This window comes from Podarcis muralis, chromosome 2, assembly GCF_964188315.1.
Source record: "Podarcis muralis chromosome 2, rPodMur119.hap1.1, whole genome shotgun sequence".
NCBI classification, from domain to species: Eukaryota; Metazoa; Chordata; class Lepidosauria; order Squamata; family Lacertidae; genus Podarcis; species Podarcis muralis.
This window is the reverse complement of record NC_135656.1, coordinates 11,899,313-11,921,569: the sequence shown is the minus strand read 5'-3', so window position 1 is coordinate 11,921,569 and position 22,257 is coordinate 11,899,313. Positions and strand designations below refer to the sequence as shown.

Below are 22,257 nucleotides of genomic sequence, written 5' to 3'. Positions count from 1 at the left end.
GCAATAAAATTTTTACCGTGATCTACAAACTGATGCTCTGAAACATCTTTAGCAGGCATGTCGCTGATAATCAGTGAGAAACTCAAGAGGATGCTGCGGTAGAGTTTGTGAGCATCACCCAGAGCCGTTTCAGGGGTCCTCCATCCTGCATGAGAGGAGAGAACACACACTGTATGTTACTACTGTGTTCAACAAGCTTTGTAGTTTCAAGGAAACCTTTCCACAAGCAACCCATATGAAAGGACCTGTGCGCTCCCAATATTTGGGAGACGTGTTCAAGGGAACAATACGCAATGCCCACATAAGGGATAAGCATGTCTATTAGGCCTCAAACTATTGGGATGTAGCTTACAGAACACCCAGTGGTTTCCTAGGGCCATACATTTTAAGGGGCAACCAGCTTTCAGAGATGAGAAACTCTTGATCAGCTCCCAAGAAATGCAAATGCTCCTTGGAGCACAGTTCGCAATTAAGAGGGAAGCAGATTTTTACTTCCAAGACTATTTACAGGACTAGTGCATGGTGGGAACCTCTTCTACACACAAGGAAGAAACTTCCATGATATATGACACTGTTGGCATGGCTTAAAAACAGGGCTGGGCAACCTGGTGCTCTCCAAACATTATTGAACTCCCCACTCCTATCAGCCTCAGCCAGCATAATCAATGACCATGGATGATGGGAACTGGAATCCAAGAATAACTGGGGGGTGGGGGCACAGGTTTGCCATCTCTGGCTTAAACCCTCAATCTTTGCTTGTTGGGTGGAATTTACAACAACCCAAGAACTGCAGGTTACCAACCAACACTGCTGTTCTGCCCAGAATTTAAAATTGGCTGTTCCCTTTCTACTTGGGAATGACATGCTGTTCACCGGCTGGGTGAAACCTAACTCTAGTATATGCTCTTCCCGTACATCTGGAACGGAACATCTTCTCTTTGCACTTGAATGTTTGGATACCCTCTCCAGGTCACAAAGTTCTCAAAATCTTCCATTCATTTGTTGTTGTTGTTGTTTAGTCGTTTAGTCGTGTCCGACTCTTTGTGACCCCCTGGACCAGAGCACGCCAGGCACTCCTGTCTTCCACTGCCTCCTGCAGTTTGGTCAGACTCATGCTGGTAGCTTCGAGAACACTATCCAACCATCTCATCTTCTGTCATCCCCTTCCCCTTGTGCCCTCCATCTTTCCCAACATCAGGGTCTTTTCCAGGGAGTTTTCCCTTCTCATGAGGTGGCCAAAGTACTGGAGCCTCAGCTTCAGGATCTGTCCTTTCAGTGAGCACTCAGGGCTATTTCCATTCATTTACAATTCACTTATTGACAGGTGAATTGCAAGTATCAGATGAGTACAGATCAAGGAGGAGATGTATGGATGCTTCTGCACTCACCTTGAACCCAGAGTTTTTGCCTCAGTGCCAGTGGGAGGGCAGAAGCTGGCAGACCAAGGTAAGCAGCTGTCAACTGGAGAGCACTGGCTCGGAGCAGGTACCAGACCTTGGAGGACCTTTGCAAAGCAGGGTTCTGTAAGATTTCTACTAGAAGCATAACACCTTCTTCAATCTGTCCACAAAGAGAGGGGAGGAAATGATCAGTTGCAAAGAAGACTGTCTTCCACTGTGCACCAACCAACATTCGATTTATGCTGCAAAAGCTTATGAATGCAGATGATTCTTGACCCCAGCAAAATTTTCTGAAAGTTTGGAAGTGCCTGCAATTTGACACCCATGTGTGCATTTCATAGCTGAACCTAGAATATCCCAACCTGATCCAGCATTCTCCTATCCATACTGCAGAATAGGATAAAAACCAACCCACTTGCGGCTAGCAATGATCTACATTTATAATTAGCCCAGAGGTGGCGGGGCTCCTCAGTTCATTCCTGCAGAATCCCCGCAGAATCAAAGCTCCCACAAGTAGAAAAAACGTTATCAAGCCTGGATGGATCTTGAACAAATTGAGGCGTAGCCTAACTGTGACAAATGGCTCAGCCCCTTCCAGAATAATTACTGTATTTTTTGCCCTATAGGGCGCACCGGCCCATAGGATGCACATAGGAGTTTTTTTTTTGGGGGGGGGAATAAAGAAAAAAAATTATTTGCCCTCCAGGTGCGGGGGTGAGGCGGGGGAAGCCCGAGCTTCCCCCGACCCCAGCCCCTAGAACAGGCTGCTATCTGCAAGCCTGGGGAGCCCGGCGGGAACTCCCGCCGGGCTCCCCAGGCTTGCGGATATCTGCCCGAAGCCCGGGGCGCGCTGCTCTGCGCGCCCCAGGCTTCGGGATGCAGGCTGCTATCCGCAAGCCTAGGGAGCCCGGCGGGAATTCCCACCGGGCTCCCCAGGCTTGTAGATTGCTTCCTGAAGCCTGGAGAGCAAGAGGGGTTGGTGCGCACTGACCCCTCTCGCTCTCCAGGCTTCAGCAAAAGCCTGCATTCGCCCCATAGGACGCACACACATTTCCCCTTCATTTTTGGAGGGGGAAAAGTGCGTCCTATAGGGCGAAAAATACGGTAATCAGTGCAGCCTACTTACGGGCAAAAAGAATCACATATTGGCAGAGGGGCAATCTTGGTTTTGAATGATTCAGCAAAGTATTAGCCATAGCATAATGCAGCAGGCTCCCTTTTAGGGTCCTACGGACCCAAAAGCATCGTTCCCATGTGGCTTTCTACTCTCTCCTTCCTGGCACATGTACACACAAACGCTTTTTTACTGAAGATAGTTCTTTTAGTAACCTGGCTTGCTTGCCAGTCTCAGTGCTGTGCAGTGAATGTAAAAGGGCAACCCCCACGAGGATACCTTGTGGTTTGCTAAGCACAGCTTGCTACGGAGCACAGCTAGTGTTTGATTGGTCAGCAGGCACGAGTCATTCTTTCTGTCCACATTTTGCAGGCATGATTCAGCCTCCTTTAAAGTGGTCTGCAAGAGAATAAAACAGGACAAAAGAACATTAGCACAGCAGTTGTCCGCTAGAGTTGAAATAACAAGAGTTCAGCCAGCATTTGTCCTGCTTAGCAGCAGCTGACCTTAATAGCAGGGAGTAATGAGAAAGCCATCAAGAAATCAGGTCTATGGGGCCTCCAACAGGAATAAACTTGTCTCCAGATTGTCAACTTCAAGGCTCATACAGTGCTTGTTGTCGTTTAGTCGTGTTCGACTCTCTGTGACCCCATGAACCAAAGCATGCCTTGGAAACTCACTTTCTTCTCAAAGCTTCTCCTTTTTTATGTCCATGGAGTTTTCTTGGCAAAATACTGGAGTGGATTGCCAGTTCCTTCTCCAGGTGGATCACATTTAGTCTAAACTCTCAGCTATGACCTGTCCGTCTTGGGTGGCCCTGCATGGCATAGCTCATAGCGTCTTGGCGTTATTCAAGCCCCTTCACCACAACAAGGCAGTGATCCATGAAGGGGCATACTGTGGTGCAGTTGCTTAATTGTCTCATTTGCCCTCACTGAGGTTTATTTTGGCTCTTTGCTTTCAGGCCCAAGTCAGACTGCTAATTTTGAAACAAGGCCTCGGGCAGTTATCATTCTCTACTCAGCCACTGGGAGACAAGATTGAACTGAGCCCCAACAGCAGGAGTCAGAATAGTTCCTACCGCCACAGTTGTCAGATGGCCTCCTGAGGGAGGTCTGCCCATCTCTCCCACTGTTGGCTTTCCATCATGTATCAAAAGCATGATTCTTTGGCAGTGCATTGGGAAGAAGGACCCCACAGTGCAATTTGCTATTCAGACATCTCCAATTCTGAGGCCCCCAGCAGCATTTTCCTTTCTTTGTTAATGCTTTGAGTTAAAGTGAATTGTTAGTACATCTGGTGATCCTTTTTAGGTGGTGGAAAGGCATAGCATGGCTACATCAAAGCTGTACAGTGGTACCTTGGTAGTTGAAAGGCTTGGCTCTCGAACAAATCGGCTCTCGAATGCCACAAACCCAGAAGTGAGTGTTCCGGTTTGGGAATGATTTTCAGAAGCCGAACATCCAGCGCGGCTTCTGATTAAGTGCAAGAAGCTCCTGCGGCCAACCGGCAGCTGCGTCTTGGTTTTTGAACTGTTTTGGGAGCCGAACGGACTCCCGGAATGGATTAAATTCGAGAACCAAGGTACTACTGTATTGAGGAAGCATATTCAATCCTCACATTTCTCAGATTGGCAGCCAGTAGGGCCCCGGGCCATAAAAAGCTCCATTCTCAGTGGTAGAGCAACTTTAAAGCCCCAACTTCAACACCCAACATCACTAGTTAGAGAGTTTCAGGTGGGAGGGCTGGGAGAAAGACCTCCAACAGCTGCTGCCATCCCAGCTGTGCTGGGGTAGATGAAACAGAAAGTCTCCCAGCAATAAGGTGGCCATTTTTTAAAAGGGTATTTGTAACAGTGATATGTATGTAGGGCACGAAAATTAGCAAGCTTCCTTAGGCAAAATCAGATCCAGGTCCAGTACTGTCCACACTGACTGGCAAAAGTTATCCAGGATTTCAGAGAGGGATCTTTCCAGGAGATGCCAGGGACTTTTGCAATTCACTACTCTTCATGCTCACCTCAGCGTAACTGGGACATTCCAGATGGAGAAGTAGCTTGGAAATTTGGCACAAGGCATTGGTCTTCCCCACAGAGTCTTCAAGCGCCCCGGAGAGAGCTGTGATGAGGAAATAACTCTCTATGGCCTGTAATGGCTGCATAATAAAAAAGGAAATAAATCTATTTAAATATGTGCAGGGTGGTGGGGACCTAATCAAGTACAGTTGGGGATGGTCAGTTTTGCTATTCAAGGGAACTCTGCTCACAAGGACTCGAGCTCTGTAATAAAAGTTGCCATGACCTAACAGGAAAGCCTTCCTGGGTGTAGAGGAGATCTGCTCAGATGGCATTCAGATACAAAATCTGATTCTAATCAATCCACTCTTCCTTCCCAGTCAAGGGGCAGAGTAGCATTGCTCCATGACCTTTTCCAGAATGTGGAAAGCAGTCAAGTTCATAGAATAATACATCTGGAGACTTGTTATAACTTCTTTCCTTTAGAAAATGAAATTGAGCAAAAGGCCGCACCTTTAACACTTTCATTAAATGTTTATAGGTCCATATACAGCCAGACATTGCTGCCAGCTCTGGTCCACTCACCGTGGCAGAACTGGCCATTTGGGTGGAACCGCCCTTTTCAGTTCGAGGGAAACATTATTATTTTATTCCTTGCATTTATATACAGTGGTACCTCGGGTTACAGATGCTTTAGGCTACAGACGCTTCGGCTACAGACTCTGCTAACCCAGAAATAGTACCTCGGGTTAAGATCTTTGCTTCAGGATGAGAACAGAAATCATGCTCCGGTGGCAAGGCGGCAGCAGGAGGCTCCATTAGCTAAAGTGGTGCTTCAGGTTAAGAACAGTTTCAGGTTAAGTCTGGACCACCAGAACAAATTAAGTTCTTAACCCGAGGTACCACAGTACACCACTCTTTTCCTCCTAGGAGCTCAAGGTGACATACATGGCTCTCCCCTCCCAATTTTATCCTTATAACATCCCTGTGAGGTAAGGTTAGGCTGAGAGATGGCGACTGGTCCATGGTCACCCGCTGACTAGACAGGCCACTGGTGTGATCCAGCAGGACTCTTCTTAGGTTCACCAAGAAGCACTAAATATTGCAAGCTCGTCGTAAGAGCTTGTGAGCCACTCTTAGTTTCTCGTGCTGTCTCTGCTCCCAGTTCTCGAATCAGAAAGCAAGGCACCTCAGACTGGCAGGGGCGGAGAGGGAGAAGGGCATAATGGGACTCCTATAGGGAGTGGGAGGTGCTGTTCTCAGGTGCAGCCATCATGCTGCTGCCCCAAGGCTTTTCACAATCAGCCTAAAAGAGAGACAATACAGTGCTTGCATGAGAGCAGGGAAGTGGGGGGAAAGAGGGAGAGGGCCTTTCAGGAAAGCTGAAGGAGAACAAAATCCCAGTTATATAGACTTCTTGCCCAAGCAAAGTGCCTGGCTCATTACCTTTCCCATCATTCTGTACAAAGCTGCCATGATGTGTAAGGATGCTGCTGTCTGTTCAACGTTACGTACAGCTGGGATCTTGCCCTTGCAGGAGAGGAGCTGCTTCCACAAGGCAAGGGCATCGTCCAAACACTTTGATTGCACTGAAAAAGAGAGTTTGTGTGTTGGGTGGGGTCAAGAGACTGCAGAGCCAATCACCACCTCGTAGGGAGAGTCAAAACACAGTTCTTTGTGCTGTAACTAGAAACTCAAGTGCATCTCATATCAAGGCTTCTCTTCTGCCCACCTGGAGCTGCTACACCGTTGGGGTTAATAAGCAAGGGTCACATTTCACATGTCCCTTTCTGAGCAATGAAAATTTAAGGTTGCTTTTTGATGGGTCAGAAATATCTATGGTGCCTTTTATAATCCAGCTGGAAATTAACAAATTGAGGAAGCTTGGTTAGAGAACACCCACGCTCTTATTTCCCCCATTTTCTACCTGATTATCAGCAGATAAATTCACTAGCATGATCGGGCAATACCGCTTACAGAATTGCACCCATCTGTCAATCACCTCACATGGCAGCACTTAAGCTAACAGTTCTTAGCACCTAATGCTTGAATCAGATCTTCGCACCCAACATCATATGACATCAGGTGACTGGCAGGTGGGCATGGTTTGCCCGAAATGGCGTTGTGGGCCAAATTTAGCAGCCCTGCAGGATGAAGGTTCCCTACACCTGCTTCAAATGTATGCCCCCCCCTTCAAGTTCCTTACCAGAATCCACAGACAGGTTAAATGCAATGCCAAGATACAGGAACTTGTCATCCTGGGATTTGTTCTCATAGTTAAGATCATTGGTCTCAAAGCCTTCAAGATCTTGTACACCTTTCTGGCCCCTGGCATGGGCACTCCTGGTCCTCTGCTCTTGCTTGATGCTCTGCATTTGAAAAAACAACCTGGATAAAGCTTGGTTATGTAAGTGAGAGGACATACTGTCTGTCCCCAGCGGCATAAAATCTTCATCCCTTGTGGAGCAGCTCAGGGCATAACCAACAAAGCCACTACAGTGGTTTCACTGAGCCCAAACCTCATGATGCATCACAATAATTGACACATCACACGATGCATCACAATTCTTCACAAAAGGTTACTTCAGTTTAAAACAACCTCCATGCCACTGTAAAAGCCCTATCCTACTATACATTACAATTGTAGTGCAGGATACCCTGGAGATGCTGAAAAGCTTACATCAAAAAAGGCAGGGAGTCCTAAGCCAAAATATGTTCAATTCCCAACATCTCCATTTAAACAAGCATTGGTGTGTTATGGATGTTTTGCTTGCTACACAGCCAAATACACTTTAACTAGGATTGTATGCAGCAACACGACAGCAGAAAGAATGCAAAATCAAATGCAATTTTGTTTTCCTTGAGCCTCATCTGAGATTTTAAGAAGATGGGGGAGGTGTCTAGACATTTTGATTAAAGAAAGCAAGCAATGGGTAAATGCCTGAAGAGATCTGAGAAGCGAGAGGGGTGGGCTTTTTAAGGTTTCTAGTTGTCAGGGATGAGGTTTCAGTGCTTGGAAATAAGGTAAACAGCATATATACTTCTGCAGCAAGGTTAGTAGAAATAATCTGCATGATTTTATACAGATTGTAGCATTTAACTTCTAAAACACAAAATATAAGCAGCTCTGAATTTAATCGGCAGAACCCTGTGCTGCTTTGCTTACTGCCACATACCTCACGCATTTTGTCCTCAATTGTGCAGATGTAAAGCCAGAGTAAGGCTTGGGCCTTATCGTCCTGGAGCTGCTCCTCATTCTGGGGAGTCTTTGGCACAGAATCCAACAGCCACAGGGCTTCATGAACAGAGTCCAGGGCAGAGCTACAGAGGAGGAGACAGCGTTTAACCAATGGTGTCTGCCATTCATCAATCATGGAGGCTCTTCTGGACAAATTCTGGGGCATCTTAGCACACAAATTATTCCCACTCTTCCCCACAAAGGGGCCTGGGGCAGCAAGCTACAAGGGCTAAACTTTCTTAAAAACAATTTCAGTACAGATGCAGACTGAGAAAGAATTCGACTTAAAAGGCTTGCTGAAGGAGGAAGGGCTTCAGAGAGTGCTAAAATCAGAGATGGCGCCTGTCTGATATTCAAGGAGAAGGAATTCCAAAGGGTAGGTGCCACAACACTAAAGTTCTGATTTCCACAGTGTATGGAATGGGTCTCATTATAAGATGGTACCTGCCGGAGGCCCTCACCTGCAAAGAGCAGCGATCAATTGGGTATGTAAGGGGTGAGACAATATTTCTGGTATTTTGGTTCCAAGCTGTAGAAGGTTTCATACACAAGAAACAGCACCTTGAACTTAACCTGGTGACTAATTGACAGCCAGTAGGGTGGAGGAACCTGTGGCTTCCAGATACTGTTAGACTCCAATTCCCATCAGCCCAAGCCAGCCTTTACAATAGTTGGGGATGATGGGGGCTGAAGTCCAGTAATGTTGTGGGGAGGGGAATCACCCATGAGAGTGGTGAGGTGTGTGTGTGTTGAATTGTAGCTATGGGATCAGAGGGCAGAGAACTGCTGCTGAGAAAGGAAATTGAGAAGCAGGGGGTTGGACTCTGCACCATTTGTTAAATGCAATTTGTATGCTACATGCTTGTATTTATGACTTGTGAACAGTAAAATGGAGAACATGGAGAATTATAAACACACGGTCTCCTAGGTTGGGCACATTCATGAGAAGCTACTCTTTTTGCTTTGCAAAATAAAAGCAAAAATAAGTCAGCAATATTAAAAGGATGGAGGGAAACCTTAGCAAAGGGCAGAGCAGAATGCCCTGATAAGAGTGCTGCAAAAAAGTAAATTATACCCTTAGAACATAGATGCCTCTCTAGCATAAGGTTTCTTAATTTGCACATCTTGACTTCAAAGTTCTTTCTTCGAGTTGTGGCGGAACCCCAACACTTTTCAGCAAAGGGTGGGGATGGAGGATTAGAGATTAGCTGCTCCTGACTTAGAGGAAGGATGAGAAATTGGACAGAGAAAAGGAAAATAAGAGTTTATAGGAAGCAGGTGGCAGGGCCCAGGCAGGACCAATAGCCACAATACAAGGAACAAGCTCCTCCTTCCATTTCTAAAGTTGAATTTGCCACGCAGATGAATCTTATCAATTGCCACTTCCTTCTCCAAGGGGCACACACCTCAGCTAGGACCCCGAGCACCGATAACAATGGAAGCTCCAGAGAATACTGGCCACTCACCATTCTGTCTGTTCACTGTAGTCATGGTAACACAGAACCTGTGCCAGTTCCACCAGAACCACAGCCCGCTCGTGAACCCAGCCGCTGCCTTCCGAACATATGTCGAGCAGATCGCAGATCACGTTGAAGCGCTCCTGGCCAGTGTCTACCCGCACGGTCTTGTAAGCCTTCAGCTCCTCCAACAATACTTTCATGAGGACCTCCGTATCCAAGCTGTACCCCTCCAGGCCCTCCTTTAGAGTCCTGTGATGAACATGCAGGCAAAACAAGGAGGAAAAATTACAAGAGACCCAAAGTAGGGCAACTCCAGATTACAGAGTTACAATAACACAGTGTGGCTTTTATTCTCTTTTTGCCAGACGTCTCCAGGGCCAGCTGCACCATCAGGCAGAGTGATCTGGCTGCCTCAGGCAGCAGAAATGGTGTTGAGGTGTTTGTGCCCAGAGGTCTGCACTGCATTTCCTAAGCTATCCTGTTGCCCTCAGGCTGCCCCATCACAAGTGTGTTCCCCCCACCACAGAAGTACATTAATTAATCTGTTTATTTCAGCATATTAGCATTACGCATTTAGCAGTAAGCAACCAAACCACACAGAAAATGAATTTTATCCATCCTATGTAAATTGTGCGTTCTCGGCAGGTGTGGAGTTGCTAGAGCCAGTCTGTTGGCCACAGGTGCAAGGTCCCTTGGAGAGCAACTCAAACGATGCTGCTGCAGTGGTATAGGCCCTATGTTGTCTGCCATTAAAACTTTTCAGAGTAGGTGTACTGCTGCCAGAATGAAGCTCTTTGTTATTTTAAGAAAACTTGAATTTTTAAGATACCGTATTTTTCGCCCCATAGGACGCACCTAGTTTTTTTGGGGGGGAGATAAAGGGAAAAAAATTTATTTCCCCCCAGGTGCGGGGCTGGGGCGGGGGAAGCCCAAGCTTCCCCCGGCCCCAGCCCCCAGAACAGGCTGCAATCCGCAAGCCGTGCGACTTCATGCGGCTCTCCCACGGCTAGCGGAGGGTTGCGCGAAGCCCGAAGCTTGGGGCGTGCTGAGCTCAGCGCGCCCCAAGCTTCTGGGTGCCGGCAAGCTGCGTCTCCCACGGCTAGCAGATAGCTTCCTGAAGCCTGGAGAGCGAGAGGGGTTGGTGCGCACCAACCCCCCTCGCTCTCTAGGCTTCAGCGAAAGCCTGCATTCGCCCCATAGGACGCACACACATTTCCCCTTCATTTTTGGAGGGGGAAAAGTGCATCCTATAGGGCGAAAAAGACAAAATACAAATGTTGAACATATTGATACAAAAGGGGGTGGGGAGAAAAATTAGAATGGATAAGAGGGGCAGAAAAGAGAAAATAATAGCCTACATTAATTTGTGTGGTGCATCTTTTACATCACAATCCCCAAGGCATGGAGAAATCACTTTATCCTAATTTTCTAAAATATATCACTCCTCAAACTTCATGGGAACGTTGAGGGTCTATGTTCTGTCTCTGTTGTATTAATGTATATCAAAAGTTTAGAGCAAATAGTACAGAAATGAATCAATTTCGATTCCTCCCTTGTCACTTTTATTTGATATGTGGTAAACACCAGTGTTTATGCCTATTGCCAGGACAACCTGACTCTGTACATGGAATAGGGAGATGAAACGTTGTCTTTCATGCATCAGAATGTATTGGGTTGGCCCTGGACACAACTGGGATCTCACAAGCAGCAAAGAAACAACACATTGGGCATCCTGTTGTTTGCCCCAGCATCATCTAGCATCAGTCTCTAATTGCGGACCTGTTCTCTATGAACTTACCCAATTGATTTTAAGCTGGTGGCAAAGCTGTGCATGAAAGAGCAGCCTCCAGATGCTCGCAAAGTTGGGAAGTTGGTTAACTTGTCTGTACTGAAATTAAAGCCCTGTTTACAAGCACCTCCAAGTGTGTGGTCTGCATGCAATATGAAGTGGGATTGTGACTACATCTGTCACACCACACATCATAATGCGCAAGAACCCAGTGTTGGGACCCCATATATGGGCCCAACATTTTGCACCAATTTTGAGTAGCAATTACTGCACAGGTTAGGCCTATACATGTTGGATTCTACTGCTGCCACCCATGCGAAGTTTTGCATGGAACTCTGCGGCAGTGACGTTCCTTCTGCTACCAATAGGAGTCCTTACATTTGGAGGTTTCCATGAACAGCATGACAGGTTTGGTGGATTCTTTAAAAACCCTGTGGAACATTTTATGGAAACCCCACAAAGGTCAGAAAACAGCAGACTGAGCATTCCCACTTTATCTGATGTCAAGTAACAAAGCATTCTTTTGTTTGTCCTATAGCAGAGATTATAGGAATTACTATTATAGGAACTGATATACAGTGGTACCTCAGGTTACATACGCTTCAGGTTACATATGGTTCAGGTTACAGACTCCGCTAACCCAGAAATAGTACCTCGGGTTAAGAACTTTGCTTCAGGATGAGAACAGAAATCGTGCTCCGGCGGCGCAGCGGCAGCGGGAGGCCCCATTAGCTAAAGTGGTGCTTCAGGTTAAGAACAGTTTCAGGTTAAGTACGGACCTCCAGAAAGAATTAAATACTTAACCCGAGGTACCACTGTATTTTAGAGAAATATGGTATTTAAGGCAGTAGATATAAGGATTTGAAACATCACAGAAGGAAGGATGGGAAGTCAAAATGCTACAGGAATACTGTATGGAAACTGAATTGAAATTTTTAAACTGTATAAAAATCAATTAAAAATTATGACCAAAATAAATAAAAAAAAGGAATTCCATGAGCCGTCGTTTTTCTGGGTCTATTTTGGACTGCAAGTGCCTTCAAGTACAGCCCTGTCATAGCTGTTTTGGCAAGCACCATGTGCTTAGATGATTATATACATTTAATATACGCAGATTGTATTGCTTAATAGTCTTAACTGTTGCTTAAGGGAGGACCTAAGTGTCAAGGAGTATACCAGCCTCATTTCCTATGTTCTTTCTTTAGTACTAGGATGTGACATGAGGTAAAATTCTCCAGTTCCTTCAGAACCAGCGGTGTCCCTTTTCCTGGCAAAGGAGATATAAGCTGGAACATCTTTATGCATGTGAGGGGTGGAGGGAAGATCCATGCCACAAGGAGCAGTAATTGTACTCCTCTTTTAGTAGTCTTGTCTGCTGTTATTATCTTCAGAAGCACGAATAAAACAGACATCAGGTTTTAAACTGATGTACAGTGTATGTAAGTCAACTTGAGCACTGTTTCAACAGTGGAAGGACAGGATGCAGATTTCCCAAAAGCCACACATATGCAGCAAGACAAATACAAAAGTTTCCCCCCGAACTGCCAGTTTCAAGTTCTGACAGGGTAAACCTCAATCCCCCATTTTAAGAGTAATACCCAATCTCTCGGTTCCATTCTTACTTCAGTCTCAGGTCATCAGATTTGCTGGCATCAATTTTGACTTTGACCCAGGCGGAGATTGGCTCTGCCATCTTTTCTGTTATCCTGCTGCCCTGAACAGCCAGCCAGAGTACCACAGCCTGGAGAGCTTCCTCTAACAAGCCCAGTTTCCTGTAATTCTCCACTTGAAGCTTAAAGCAATTGTGTAGCTGTGAAGAGAAAGAAAAGCATTCAAGTGGCATGCAGTGGAGACTCCTTCCTGAAGAGAAGGAAGTAAAGCCTTTCTAGTTCAGGTTCTCATTAGGTGGAGCAGTGTTTCCCAAACTTGGGTCTCCAGCTGTTTTTGGACTACAATTCCTATCACCACTGGTCTTGCTAGGGATGATGGGAGTTGTAGTCCAAAAACAGCTGGAGACCCAAGTTTGGGAAACAATGAGCTACAGCAAGAACTACTCAACTACAGCCTATGCCTTAAAACTGTCAAACTATGCCAACTAGCTTGATAATGTCTTCTAACTGACCAACTCCCCAAGATGTCATGCTAAGACCTTTTCCTGCCCATCCAGTTGCCAAAAAATCCTGGCAACTCATTAAAGGTTACTGCACTTCTATTTGGCTCTTCTGTCAAAAAGCTCCTGGCTTTATTCATCGGTTATACGTGGTGATGAAGCTTCCTGCAGTGATAGGTTGAACTGCCCAGATGTCACAGATTGTCTGCTCTCAAATTTCTGGATGCCATTGCTAGAAAATTCAAGATGTGACTTGGGAGGGTGAGGGAGAGATAGGGTGGAGCAAAAGCCTACAGAAGGTGCAGGCAGGGGTGTAAGACAACAGTAGGCCCAAGACAGAAGGGTTGGAACATCACGCAGTCCACAGAAAAGAGCTGAAAAACAGAGGAGGCAAGGAGGAGGGCCGGCCAAATCATTAGTTGCAGGCCTGAGTACCATTTTAATCCTAGCACCTATGAACAGGTTGGACAATATGATGCCCTCCATATACTGTTGGACTCCAACTCCCATCAGCCCCAGCCAGCACAGCCTGGAATGATGGGAATTGCACTACACAAAGTTTGGAGGATGCCATGTTGGCTACCCCTGAGTTAAGTCAAAGCAACAATCCTACACATTTTATAAATAAGCTCCTTTGAACTCAGATGACCTAGCTTTTCAAAGTAATTAAACACAGAGTTAAACTTTAAGAGTGATTTGTCCAAGAACCTCCATCCCTCAATCCTGGGGATATGAACCCAGGGCCAAGCTCATCATTATTCCCATCACACTATGCTAAATTGAACTCAAACAAGATGAGAGTCTATCCAGAGCTCAGGGAAATCAGCAACCTGCAGATGCATGCCCTGTAGATCACGGAATTTCACCCGTGTGTCTCCTCCATGCCAGCTTAGCACACTACAAGTAACACTTTTCGTTACCTTTTCTGTAGGCAAATCTGAACAAGTGACAATCCCCTCCTTCGCCAAGCGTCTGCAGAAAAGCTCCACGAAAGAGTTAGACTCCGCATACATCTTATGACAGTAGAAGTTATATGCCAGCCGTGATATACAGTATGCTGTTAGAAGAAAACCGATCTTAAAAGCCACCTTCAATGGGTATTAAAACCTACTTATGTCAGAAATCTACAAAACCGATTACTGATTCATCTCCTGAAGGAGAAATCCAATTGACCCAACTGATCCTGTATGGTCCAGGATACTTCCACTAGGAAGCTCCTTATAACAGTATTGTTTACACTGACTGGCAGCAGCTGTCTAGGATTTTCAGATTAGAGTCTCTCCCAGCCCTACCTAGAGATGCCAGGGATTGAGACTAGAATGCTTTACCCCTGAGCTACAGCTCTTCCCCTTAGTCCAAAACTTGCCCATTCAAACTGTTATGTACTGAAAAATTCCTTCCAGTAGCACCTTAAAGACCAACTAAGTTAGTTCTTGGTAAGAGCTTTCGTGTGCATGCACACTTCTTCAGATACACAGTGTGCATGCACACGAAAGCTCATACCAAGAACTAACTTAGTTGGTCTTTAAGGTGCTACTGGAAGGAATTTTTTTGTTTTGACTATGGCGGACCAACACGGCTACTATCTGTAACTGTTATGTACTGAGTTGAATAGGATCCAAAATGCAGCAATCTGATTGGTCCTAGAACAATAGGATCCAGAATGCAGCAGTCTGATTGGTCCTAGAACAATAGGATTCAGAATGCAGCAGTCTGATTGGTCCTAGAACAATGCAGCAGTATGATTCGTCCGCAGGAGCCACCCAATCCAGCTCCAGGTGGAAGTGAATCCACAACCTGATTGGCCTACAGGAGAATCCCGGAATTAGCCAATCACATGCAGCCCATTGTGTAAATAATGTATATAAAGCAGACATTCCGGGGGAACTTCCATTCCTCCTTACCACTATGAGCTGAATAAAGAGCATGAAATCCACTCTCGACTCCGAGTATATTTCACAAACTTTGTTCTGAAAAGGTAATGAGCTTAAAGAAGCCATAGTTGTTTACCATCATGATTTCGGGTTGCTGATAAAATTTTAACTAGCACAGTATTTTCAATTAAGCCAAGGGCAGAAGGACCATTATAGACAAAACTCTGCACAAAATCAAGACGCAGGTGAAGGTCTCTTCTTAAACAAGCTCTTTCTCAGAGTCAGTAGCAACAGCAATTTGGTTTTTCCCTTTACACACCTTCAGCGGCTCATTACCCCTCTGTTAATCAGGATTGCGCACAACTCAGATGCTGAGATAATTCTAGCAGAACCTCTTAACGCTCACACCTCTGGCGGGGGCTGAGGAGCCCCTTGCTTGTGCCTCAGGAGAAAGAACCAAGAAAAAGGACCCTTGGGATACATGGGGCCCTCAGTTACCAATCCCATCTAGTTATCTCCCGCTTGGACTACTGCAATGCGCTCTACGTGGGGCTACCTTTGAAGGTGACCCGGAAACTACAATTAATCCAGAACGCGGCAGCTAGACTGGTGACTGGGAGTGGCCGCCGGGACCACATAACACCGGTCCTGAGAGATCTGCATTGGCTCCCAGTACGTTTCCGAGCACAATTCAAAGTGTTGGTGCTGACCTTTAAAGCCCTAAACGGCCTCGGTCCAGTATACCTGAAGGAGCGTCTCCACCCCCATCGCTCAGCCCGGACACTGAGATCCAGCGCTGAGGGCCTTCTGGCGGTTCCCTCATTGCGAGAAGTGAGGTTGCAGGGAACCAGACAGAGGGCCTTCTCGGTAGTGGCGCCTGCCCTGTGGAACACCCTCCCTTCAGATGTGAAGGAAATACGCAGCTACCCTATCTTTAAAAGACATCTGAAGGCAGCCCTGTTTAGGGAGGTTTTTAATATTTAATGCTGCACTGTTGTTAACATTTGATTGGGAGCCGCCCAAAGTGGCTGGGGAAACTCAGCCAGATGGGCGGGGTATAAATTTATTATTATTATTATTATTATCATTATCATCATCATCCATCAGAATTTTAGCAAGTGACCAAGTTCTCCAGCAAGTTCAGCTTGCCAAAGGCAATCTACCCACCCACACACCTATTAAAGAGAGAAAGGTGGACACCTCAGAGACTGAGGTGCCAAAAATGAAGAGTGCATTCTTCATTCTTCCTTAATATAGCCCCCAACTGATCTGTACACAGCAGCATCTATCCCACCTTCAGACTCAGACAGCTGGAGAAAGACAGCTGTTCATCTTGGAAACCAACCTGAGAAATCCAGGTATTCAGCCTGCTCTTTCTTGGGAAGTCCTACTAGCATATCCAACATCCAGGTGACAACCTTCTGAAGATACACCAGTAACTCTGGCAGTGCTGCAGATTCCGGCCCCTGTGTGGAAATCCAAAAATTTGAGGAATTAAAACAGGAGGGGGAACTTCAAGACTCAAAGCAACAGGACACCACAGGGCATCTGCAACAGGTAGTACTTGATCAAGTTCAATGGTCAAAGTAATAATAATAATAATAATTTATTATTTATACCCCGCCCACCTGGCTGGGCCTCCCCAGCCACTCTGGGCGGCTTCCATAAAAACCACAAATACAGTAAAATATCACCCGTTAAAAACTTCCCTAGGGTCAGTTAGGAAAACTATGCTGCACCTGGTATGATTGAGGAATTGCACCTGCACCTGGTATGATTGAGGAATTGTGGGTGTGCTGCAGTCTCCTCCCCCCTTTTTTCTTTTTTTAAATAAAGTATTATTACTAGAAATATAATGATACAAGAATAGAAAAGAGCATAGAAAAGCATAAAAGGTTAAGAGAGTATGAAAGTGAAGAAAAAACTGCAAGAAAACACAGTTAAAAGTTTTACATTTCAAAATAATTAACTTCACTATTTCTCAAATACTTAATATATGCTTAATAAATGTATTGCTCCTCTGAACACTTTACAGACACTGCCTGCTTCATCGTCTTGATACGGTATGACACTCTCAGAGAAGCATGAATTCAGTCTCTGTCCCCAAAATTCCTTATTTTCTTTTAATATAATTCACTATCCAAGGCTTCTTTAAACTCCTCCTGCATTTTCATCACTGTTAATTGTATTAATCCAAACTTCTAATCAATTCATTTTCAAGATATTATCTTTCCAGTACCTAGCATGCAATATTCTTTTTAAGTATAGGGTGATTCTATAGTTACCTGCAGCCATTGACACACCACAGTATTTTGCATATAAATTAATCTTAATTACTTTGTGGCCCAAGACTTCAGCCTTCATTTTGCATGCCTTCCAGCCACAAGTACTTGTGTCTACTTTATTCTTCCTGTGCATCAACTCATTATCTAAGCAATTTGGAACTTACAAACATTTGTTTGCATGATTAGGATAAGGTAGCAATTTCCCATCATCTTTCAATGTGCCTGTCAATTATATTTTGATTTGCAGATCTTTACAGAATCAAAAGTTCCTCATTCAAGGCATAAGATAGCCACATCACATCCTATTGGTTTTTTAACAAGATATGCTCACTTTGATGTGTGCATTCTTGCTAGGAGAAGAGGCTTGTGCCACACATTACACAGTCAAGTTGAGGTATTATATTTCTGCCCTTCAGAGGTCAGCTTCCACGTTCACAGCTAAAAAGAAATCACACTTTTCTCTTATTTATGAACCATGGGCGTTCTGTTGATGTGAAAGGAACCATGTCAGTATCTTGTCTTTACAGTCGTGCCTCAGATGTCGAACAGAATCCGTTCCAGAAGTCCATTCGACTTCCAAAGCACGGCTTCTGATTGGCTGGTGGAAGCTCCTGCAGCCAATCGGAAGCCGTGGAAGCCCTGTTGGATGTTTCGCTTCTGAAAGAATGTTCGAAAACCGGAACACTCACTTCTGGTTTTTGATCGTTCGGGAGGTGGAACATTCGACTCCCAAGGTGTTCAGGAGCTGAGGTACGACTGTATAGGAATTGGGTAGGTGATAAAAATGAGCTTTTCCTTGTTTGATCAACGTTCCATTTAGCCCAGAACTGTCTTCTTCAGAGATGGGGAATCTGTGGCTCTCCAGATGTTGTTGGACTACAACTCCCATCAACCTCAGTCAGCATGGTCAATGCTCAGGAATGATGGGCGTTCCAGTCTAGCAGTGTTTGGAAGATCACAGGTTCTTTATCCCTGGTACACTCTGACAAGGAGCAGCAATTCAACAAATCTCCAGGCAAATGTCTTTCACAGTCCTGCTACCAGACATTTGGACAGAAGACCAAAAGCTCCCCAACTAAGGCAGCAAACAACTTAAAGAAACTAAGACTTGTTTATCCTGCCCAAGGAAGACAACCTCAGTCTTACTTCCACAAACTGAATGTTTTTGTCCATTCAAGACAGACTTACCTGCAGAGTCTGTAGAGTATCAGATACCAAAGTCGTGTATATCTGGAAGTAGTGGTACAGTTGCTTCTTCAGAGTTTGCTGCTGTCTCATGTTCTCCGGCAGAACCTTATAGAAGACAAAGACGACAAAGTTTTTGGAACAATTCCAGGTCAAACCTGTATAAGATTACTCACAAAGCCTTTACTGCGCTGAAAGCCCTCCTAAAAATCCCATTAAAACAAAAACAGTAGCACTCTAGTGTCAGCAGAGGAACTGGCCTATTTTAATTTGACAGGAAAAATACAATTTATTAATCTACCTACTACCATTGGCAGAGTTTACAAAGGCTTTTCACACTTCAATGTAAAATGAAAAACATATTTCTGAGATGTAACGCTAACATTTGCATTCTAAAAATCTGATTGTGCCCCCTCTTCTCTCTCACACACACCAACTATATAAAAGGCTGTACTTTGAAAATCAACTTTCTAGATCTCACAATAGCAGAGCAAAGGTATTTATCCTACCTACCCCCTCCCACCTCCTCTTGCCCACACAGGTTAAACCAGGGGTTGTCAACCTGGGCCCTACTAGTGGGGCGTTTCAGGATTCTAGGTGGGCGGTAGGGGGTTCTACGGCACAAGCTGAATCCTCCTTCCATCAAGCACTGGTGGGCGGTAAGGAAATTTTACCATCAAGAAAGATGCATTAGTGGGTGGTAGGTATGAAAAGGTTGACTAGCCCTAGGCTAAACCAATGGAATAAGACATGTTTTGAAAGCCTTAAGTGTTCGTTGAACCACATTCATTGAATCTCTGCATAGGCTGCACCTTCCCCTCCCCAAATCCAGGATAAAACCCTATTGCTTACATCTCAGCCATGCACTACTGCTCTCACAAAGACATCCAGGACTGTATGAAAGTATAGGCAGGGAAAGCTTTACTCACTAAACTCATCAGCTTCTGGAGTAATGTGACGTAACTTTCCATGAAAGCAGAGATCCCCAGAATATCACGCAGGTTAAAGAGGCCCTGTTTGCTGTTCTTTGCAAGTCCAGAGAAAGGGGTTACGAGCAACTGGCAGCTTTCAGTCAGCACTCTAAGCAGGGGCTCTTGAGCATCTGGTGAGGAGTTTAGAGCCTGAGTAGCTTGGATGAAGAAGGGCTCTACTGAACCCTCAGCCTGCACCAACACTTTGTTCAGCTCAATTCCAGCAGAGAGTACGTCTAAAGCCACACTAAAGAAACGGCCCTCATTGCTGGACTTTCTCAAGTAGCCTCTGAATTGCTGGAGAACTTCATCGCTCTCTTTGAAGCAGCCACTTTTGCAGAGGTAACGGCACCTCAGCACAGTGAGCTCTAAGATGCAGAGACAGTCCTGGAAGGCCAAATGCGCATCCACACCCCTCTTTTCCAGAAGGGTAGCAACCAACTGGTGGAATAACTCTGCACTGAGAAAATGGGCCTCTTCCTTTCCCAGCGGACTCCGCTGGGCCTCAAATGTCACAGCTGCAATGCAGGCATGCCGGGCCACGTTGGAGGTGAAGTACGGGGCCTCCTGAAGCGAGAGGTTGCCGGCATCGTTCTCCAGAAGCATCAAGAATCGTACAGCTTGCAGATGGGTAGAGAGCACAGCCCTGAACTCTGCCGGAGTCTTGTCCAGTTTAGCCCTGCCGTCCGCACTCTTCCACAGCACGCCAAAGGTGCTTTTGGCAACAGCCGCATAGTTATCAGCAGGCACCTGGGGAGGCTGGTACTTCAAGAGTTCCCCATAGAGGAGATCAGCAAACCTTAGGGAAGAATCATAGGAGCCCTGAGCAGCCATACCCCTCAGCAAATGGAACAGCAACTTTTCCAAGTAGAGGGGAATATACTGGAGCCTTGCTGCAGTGTAGCCGCCATAGGCTGCCTCGGCTAGGGCCTGGAGACTTTCCAAGTGAGCAGGACATTCCAAACCTTCACCAAGCCTGTGGATGCAAGCTCGTAGGATTCTATCACATGCTGTGACCTGTTTGGAGGCTTGGCATGGGCAGTCTGCATTTTTGGGTTCCCCCTCAAGGCATTCCTGAAATTGAGAGGAGACTTTTAATATCATTGTTAGAGCATCTCACCATTTTTTAAGGTTTACTAAGACCCTATTGGAGGCAATGTAACTATGTGTACCAAGAATGGGGAACTCTATGGCCCTCCAGATGTTTCTGAACTTCAACCACCATTAGTCCCAACCAGCATGGTCAGGGATGATGGGAGCTGGAGTCCCACAACAACATATGGATGGCCACAGGTTCTCCATCACTGATTTATACAAACAGAAAAGCATGCACCCAGAGCACTTTTGGGCATTGTGAGATTTGGCATTTCTTTTCCCAGCACAGGAAGGCTGTTAGAACACCCCATGCAAGTCACCACCAGGAACCATATCAGCTAAAAAACCGCCATGTCAACTTAAGTAACGGTCAGTTAAAGGTTTTACAAAAAGCTCACAAGCTATTTATCCCCCAATAACTGGTATTCATATTCAGATATACTGTGTCTAATTCTCGAGGATTGGGAAAGATTGTGGAAGAAAGGGGTCAAGTTCACTGTATGTACTGTGTTAAAGAAAAATATAATGAAAATGATGTACAGATGGTATTTGACTCCTGTAAAATTAGCAAAGATATATCCTAACTGTGACCATATATGTTGGAAATGTAAAGAAAAGGAAGGAACCTTTTATCATATGTGGTGGACCTGTTCCAAGGTGAAAGACTTCTGGGAAAAGATTTATAAAGAACTGAAAAAAATGATGAAATATACATTTATAAAGAAACCAGAGGCCTTTCTTCTTGGAATAACAGGTTTGGAATTGCCCAAGAAAGATGTTAAATTATTTTTGTATGCCACAACTGCTGCTCGTATTTTGTTAGCTAAAAAGTGGAAAACCCAAGAATTACCAACGATAGAAGAATGGCAGATGAAGATGATGGATTTTTCGGAGCTAGCCAACCTAACCGGAAGAGTCCACAACCAGAAGGGGGAGGAATACCACGAACAGTGGATTAAATTTAATGATTACTTAGTTAAATATGTTAAGTTAAATTAACTGAAAACAGCTTGCAGATACTTAATTGGCTTAGGGTTTTATTTATGTTAAGTGATGAATATGTTTAATTTCATAATGTGAAGATCTAAGGATGTTAACGTTTAAGTTAAATTTTATAAGAACTGTGATTTGGAAAACCGTTAAAAGGATATGCAATGAAATCCAGCCAAGGGGAAGCGAGGAAGTCACTTAACAATATTAATAAGTGTAATTTTCAATAAGGCTATGATTTATGTTTGTTTACCCACCATGGAGAACAATAGCCATATAACCCTCTTTCAAAAGCCATTCCTTATCAACACATTTAGCAGCATTACCTTCAACTCAGACAACAAAGTCAGTGTTTCTTGGGAAGTGCTGGTCCGCGCCACAAAATCCACGTCTTTGAGGAACTTCATCTCGCATCCTGCAGAAAGCAAGAATACAAATAAAATTACCAGCCCATACGCAGAGCTGAGCCGTCTCTCTCTCTCTCATTTAGTCTGGTCCTATATCCCTCATCCCTACCTTGTTACAGTACAAAATCGTTACAGTGTCACAGAATTGAAAGGGACCCTGAGGCTCATCTAGTCCAACCCCCTGCAATGCAAGAATCTTTGAGTCACATCTCCTACCTTGGTGCTTAAACAGCAATAATTTACACCAGAAAAAATGGGCTGCTACTGAAAGCACATCAAAGTGCAAGTAGATAAATAGGTACCACTCCAGCGGGAAGGTAAACGG

At 45.1% G+C, this 22,257-nt stretch overlaps 1 protein-coding gene across 1 annotated transcript in view; it reads right to left on the bottom strand.

Moving 5' to 3' along the window:
* Positions 1–21,977, bottom strand: part of ESPL1 (extra spindle pole bodies like 1, separase) — a 41,819-nt gene extending 19,842 nt beyond the window's left edge. The window contains exons 1-14 of the mRNA XM_028709616.2: positions 21,852–21,977; positions 19,399–20,514; positions 18,473–18,577; positions 16,345–16,465; positions 14,046–14,182; positions 12,638–12,825; positions 9,233–9,475; positions 7,705–7,849; positions 6,735–6,897; positions 5,975–6,117; positions 4,534–4,668; positions 2,794–2,913; positions 1,389–1,560; positions 17–145 (exon numbers count right to left, since the gene is read on the bottom strand). Coding sequence (XP_028565449.2) covers positions 17–145; positions 1,389–1,560; positions 2,794–2,913; positions 4,534–4,668; positions 5,975–6,117; positions 6,735–6,897; positions 7,705–7,849; positions 9,233–9,475; positions 12,638–12,825; positions 14,046–14,182; positions 16,345–16,465; positions 18,473–18,577; positions 19,399–20,514; positions 21,852–21,932 — 2,998 coding nt within the window. The 5' untranslated portion in view covers positions 21,933–21,977. The remainder of the gene's footprint in view (positions 1–16; positions 146–1,388; positions 1,561–2,793; positions 2,914–4,533; positions 4,669–5,974; positions 6,118–6,734; positions 6,898–7,704; positions 7,850–9,232; positions 9,476–12,637; positions 12,826–14,045; positions 14,183–16,344; positions 16,466–18,472; positions 18,578–19,398; positions 20,515–21,851) is intronic.
* Between the last annotated feature and the right edge of the window lie 280 nt (positions 21,978–22,257).